The sequence below is a fragment of the Ptychodera flava genome, chromosome 10 (genome assembly GCF_041260155.1).
Source record: "Ptychodera flava strain L36383 chromosome 10, AS_Pfla_20210202, whole genome shotgun sequence".
Lineage (NCBI taxonomy): Eukaryota > Metazoa > Hemichordata > Enteropneusta > Ptychoderidae > Ptychodera > Ptychodera flava.
The window spans coordinates 37,404,714-37,410,392 of NC_091937.1; the positions used below are offsets into that span (position 1 = coordinate 37,404,714).

The 5,679-nt window shown below is 38.2% G+C and overlaps 1 protein-coding gene across 1 annotated transcript; it reads right to left on the reverse strand.

The window, feature by feature from the left end:
- Positions 1-755: 755 nt before the first annotated feature.
- Positions 756-4,952, reverse strand: LOC139142692 (kin of IRRE-like protein 3). Its single transcript, XM_070712756.1, has one exon. It carries the CDS (start codon positions 4,219-4,221, stop codon positions 2,989-2,991), a length of 1,233 nt encoding a protein of 410 aa, XP_070568857.1. The 5' UTR covers positions 4,222-4,952; the 3' UTR covers positions 756-2,988.
- Positions 4,953-5,679: the final 727 nt, after the last annotated feature.

The following is a 5,679-nucleotide window of genomic DNA, read 5'->3' on the forward strand; positions in this document are numbered from 1 at the left end:
ATATTTCATGAGGCCAAATGACCATTATTTGCATATCTGTGGAACAAGTCTTCTATGGTGATTCTAAAAATATGCGGTATTTTGAGCCAATAAAATAAAAAGCAGTGTCTGTTCCACATGCGATCCGTACCAACAGTGCTTTGTTTCAAGTACGGACTACTGTCAGCCACTCACATCTCATCGGATCAGAGCTGCTTAGAAATCATCTACAAATACAAAGAAGAAATGTTTTACTGCTTGTTGCTCTTTAATTTGGCCATAGACCCTCGAGGGTCTATGATTTGGCTCGCAAAACATGCACAAATAGAAAAAAGGAGTTGCAAGACTGAACAAGACTGTGGCTGTGCCTACACTGAACTTCTTACAAATTATCACAGTGCGAGCTGGTCAACTTGGTTAAAAACCTTTGAAAAGGTTCCCTAAGATAATTTTATTTTCATAGTGAACACTGGATCGAGTGTTCTTTTGATTCACCTAAGGAATTTTCCGTTTATTACTCTTTATCTTTATGAAAAAATTAAATACAGTAACGTGATTTTGGACGATTTTCTTTTCTTTCTATCCGAAAGCGATCCGAAGGCCGATGAGAAACGGATTCTTTTTGGTGAAATTATAGAATAAAGAGAATTGCGAACATTATTCTAGTTCTGGATTCTTATGAAATCACAGGAATAATCCACTATCTAAAGAATATAAACCAACAGTCTCATTACACATGCATATAACAAGACACAAATAGAATTCATATCACGAAGTACAGGAACACACAACACATTCCAAGTCGTTCAGAAAGACCTGTGTTAAGTCTCTAGAGAAAAAACAAATATTTCGATTTTAACAAGCAAGACAAATGAAATTTCATTCGATCAAAAGGGTTTAAAATGACTCCATACGAGCAGCTGAGTTGATATAACGAGTATTAACCCGACGTACACAATTTCCATATCTAATGTAGCCTTTGTCATAGATACGAATTAACCTTACAAATACTTAACAAGTCATTTTGAATCCACATAGCCGTAAGGCGATGTGACAAAAAGCCACCTTTGACTCGCTTGTCATAAAATACTTTACTCTACTAGAAATACTTAGGTCGTGATTCAACCAAAAGAACTTTTCAATGTTTACTTGCTTAGAATAATAATACTAATTGTCAACTCACAACACCTTGTAGGCCTATTGAGAAGGAAGGAAACTGTGTTCATTAAGGAGATAGGGAATATTTTTGATTGCGACATTTTTTTAGTTTGCGTCAGACACAGAGCTTAATTTACAGGCTCGCGCAAGGGCTTCGAAATGTGAAACCAACGAAATGATACCTGCATTTAATTCATAGAAGACAACAAAGGACACTACTGAATGGCAGGGAAAGGTCACAAAGGTCAGGGACGCCATGTTTCTTGAACATTGAAAGTGTCGGTTTGTTTACCAGTGCTAGGGAACAGACGACAATAGCAAGGTAGTTCACATTTTATATTCCGCGTTTCCACCATTCTTTATTATTTTAGTGACAAAATGTGCTCATACATTCATGCATATTCCTAATCTTAATCTCAAAATGTTGTTTTCTGCATACAAGTCAAATTAAAGGTATACTGTCACCTGTTCCAATTTTGCCACAGTTACCATGGAAAAAGAAAATCTAATTAATCATAGATTTTAAGCGGGCGGCCGCGTTTTAAAAAGAGCGCCCTCACATGGGCATTTTGAATGCCAAAGAACGCCCTTTTGACCATATATGGACATATTTAGATTACATGTGACTGTATAGCTTTAACAAAGCATGGGACATAATCATGATAGCCTTATTCAAAATCGCCGCTATGTTTAATTGAATACATAATATCTAACTCGGAAAAATGTGTAATAAAGGTAGCACAGACTCATCAGACTCCGACCAAAACAATCACGTCGCATATGATATGATATGATATGATATGATAGCTACTTTAGGCATACGCTTATTTCAATTCACAGTGTATACAAACCTTATGATAGCAATGCATCCACAGGTAATAGGGATCAATCTAACCGTCACACTGAAGTGAAATACCTAGGAAGTACTACAAAATTATTGTTCACTGCGAAGACCTATAAACTCTTGTCGTCTTATCACTTGAATTTAAATCTACAGAATTTCTTTTCGCAAATTGCTGGTGATGATAGTTTATAAACGACGCTATTGTCGAGAACTCATCTCAGTAATTCATATACCGCACTGAAAAAACGAAGCCGTATTTAAATAAAATTTTAAACGAACTGTAGCTGTATCTCTTAAAATGATTTTCATTATTATTGATCTATAAAACAAGCGTACTTTCTCCGAAGACATAACAGATGGCAGCGGTGCCAACACAATAACTTTTGAAAATTCACTAGCACAGTCTGTGTCGGTCGGTTGAACACAAGGCATTTCGATATGATTAAGGGAGTCGAACAAGAAACTGCATTTAACGGGTAGGAAAAATGACGACAAACGTTTCAGCTAATGGTTCTACTTGCAATTTTTCAAAGTCAACAAAACTTATCTAATTCTAAATATTTTAAAATACTCATTTATGTAACTTTTTTAATGTTGTATTTTTTCAGTCATCTCATCTACTCTAAGGATATTTTTGTACTGCCTTTTCAAGCCCATTGTACCTTACTTAAATTTTATTGTCGGTGGCCAGTCATGTGTACACACTATCACTTTGGTTTGCTCAATCTCACCTGCAAACTGCCATAAGGGGATGTTGGTGTAGTTGACTATATCTGTAAATTTACTCTCCTCTCTGGTTTTAACTGTAATTGCGTCACACTCCTATAATACTTGATAATTTTGCTCATCGTCATTGTTTACATCATTTTCAATGCCAAGATTATATTTAATATTCACCTCGATGTCATCATGGACGCTGCCTGCGAGATTGTAGTTATACCAGTATCGATCTCCGTTCTATTAGACCATACTTGATCTTGAAAATCCATGAAAGTGGTACTGAAAACTCAAAAAATCAGTCCAACACAGAGGAGTCCAAAATAGAGCCAGATATTGTTTGTTGCAGTCTTTGGACAAATAACAGCGGCGCTTACACTCACAGAATTTTGTTGACTCATAGTTTTAGCATGAGTATCGTTGGTTGCAGTCGGGGTCATTTTTGAAAACAGTTCCGTTTTAGGCCTCTGAGAATATGGCTGCTTTGTTGATGAATATTGTACATCCACTGTCAACATTACGCTGTCACTACCTGTGCCGATGGCATTAGTTAACTGACATATTATTGTATGATTACCATTGTCCTTTGGACTGAATCCAACAATACGGAGTGACATACCTCCCAGTGTAAATCTACCATCACTGTTCACTACGTCATCGTCATAATACCAAACAGTCTCTGTAACTTGTGGATTTGCATCTTGGTTGCAGTGCAGCACTATCTCGTCATTCTCCTCTGTTACCATGACATCGGTTGGATCGATTGTCACTATTGGTGCGTACTGGATATCTACTGTCAACATTACACCGTCTCTAGCGGTGCCGATGGCATTAGTTAACTGACATATTATTGTATGATTACCATTGTCCTTTGGACTGAATCCAACAATACGGAGTGACATACCTTCTAGTCTAAATCTATCGCCACTGTTCACTACGTCATCGTCATAATACCAAACAGGCTCTGTAACTTGTGGATTTGCATCTTGGTTGCAGTGCAGCACTATCTCGTCATTCTCCTCTGTTACCATGACATCAGTTGGATCGATTGTCACTATTGGTGCGTACTGGATATCTACTGTCAACGTTACACTGTCACTACCTGTACCGATGGCATTAGTTAACTCACATGTTATCGTGTGATCACCATTGTCGCTTGGACTGAATCCCGAAATTCGGAGAGAAATTCCTTCCTGACTAAAACCACCACCACTGATCAATACGTCATCGTCATAATACCAAGCAATCTGTGTAACTTGTGGATTTGCATTTTGGTTGCAGTGCAGCACTATCTCGTCATTCTCCTCTGTTACCATGACATCAGTTGGATTGATTGTCACTATTGGTGCGTACTCAATGCTAAAATTGAAGAAACAGGTTCTATCAGATGTCAAACCCGGATGTTGAAGAGTACAAGTAAATGTCAAGGTAGATCCATCGTTTCCTGATGGTACCCAATTATGAGAGATGTAGTATAATCCGTCACCATTCTCGCCGTAATGGCAATGGTCCTGCTTGATCATTTCGAGACCAAATCAATGTAACAGGAGGCGTTGATTGACCAGAAAGACAGGTTAGAGTATACGGATTACTTGGTACAATAATCGATATTGGATTAGAATTAACTTCCAGGTCTGTAGAATCGAACACCGTGCATACTGGGTCGTTTGATGTCGGAATGACATAAATGTTGACGTCAGCTGATCGTGATCGTCCATCAGGTACTGTGACATCGTTGAACCAGGTCACTGCACATTGATAGATACCACTGTCAAATTCAGCACTGATTGGTGAAACTGATCTGATCAGTAAAGTAAAATCAAAGAGAGTACTATTTGACTCTATTCTGTATCTGCCATTAGTTACGTCCACCAGCCTACCTTTGACATTGTCTCTAAAATCATAGCCATCACTGATAATTTCTCCATTTTTGAACCACGATACCTTCTGATCTGACTCCAGTGAACTGACTTGACATTTTAGGAGAAATGAATAGTCAGTCCCGACACTTCCGTTTGTAAACGTCTTCGTGACATCTGCGGGCTCTTCGACAAATTGAACTCCTGAAACAAACTGTAATCCAAACAGAACATAGTGAAGCGTAACTGGCACCAGCAAATATTCAGCATGCATCATATCAAACAAATGTCGTTTGTAGATACAGATTCAGTTCTTTGAGGACACGGATTTGATGTTTCCGGGTGCAATGAAGTTAGTGTTGCGACACACTCTTTCACTACGGTGACGCTGGTGGCCACAGTTCACGGGTCACGATATGTTGATTGGCTAGGCCTTTGACGGGAAGAATGGATGAAGTTTCCTCCGTTTGAAGACATTTCCTGACTCTCAACTTCCTTTTTACTTCACGTGTAAAGGAAAAGGAGATATATTTGGGAAGTCAAGATCTACTAAAATTAATTTATGATCCAATATGCTTTCTGAAATTGAAGGTTGACAACTTACTGTTATTAAGTACAGCAAACCAAAGCTGCTAAAATATATCAGTGTTATTTCAAAAAGAAGTGTTTTATCAACAATCACCCTCTCTTTACTTAAAGGGTCAAAGTCGGCCATTTTCTACAATTTTCGATGACAAAATCCCCAGTAAAATTAATAGGCAACCCAAATGGTCACCGTAGATTGCTTCAACGATATATAAGACCACCTCCTTGCTCTTTACAGCAAGGTTCAATACTTGTCCGAGCGTCTGTGCGATTTGAATCAGTCGCCATATTTGCGGTCCATCACATAACGAATTAGTACGAATGCTACTCTTCGTCATGGTAGAGCGCGTGAGCGGCCTGTGACCGGCATACTAACTTCAGCACAATAGATAACGACACGCATGGACAAATTGTATGTCTTACAAACTACTAGGTGTTTGCTTGTTAGTTGATTTATCCATCGAATGACACAAACTGTGAAGAAAATTGAACCATAGACCAAAATGGCCAATGATAAAACTAAAACGATTTAAGATT

Coding starts and splice junctions, on each gene's coding strand:
- LOC139142692 (XM_070712756.1), bottom strand. CDS start 4,221: ATGATCAAGCAGGACCATTGCCATTACGGCGAGAATGGTGACGGATTA.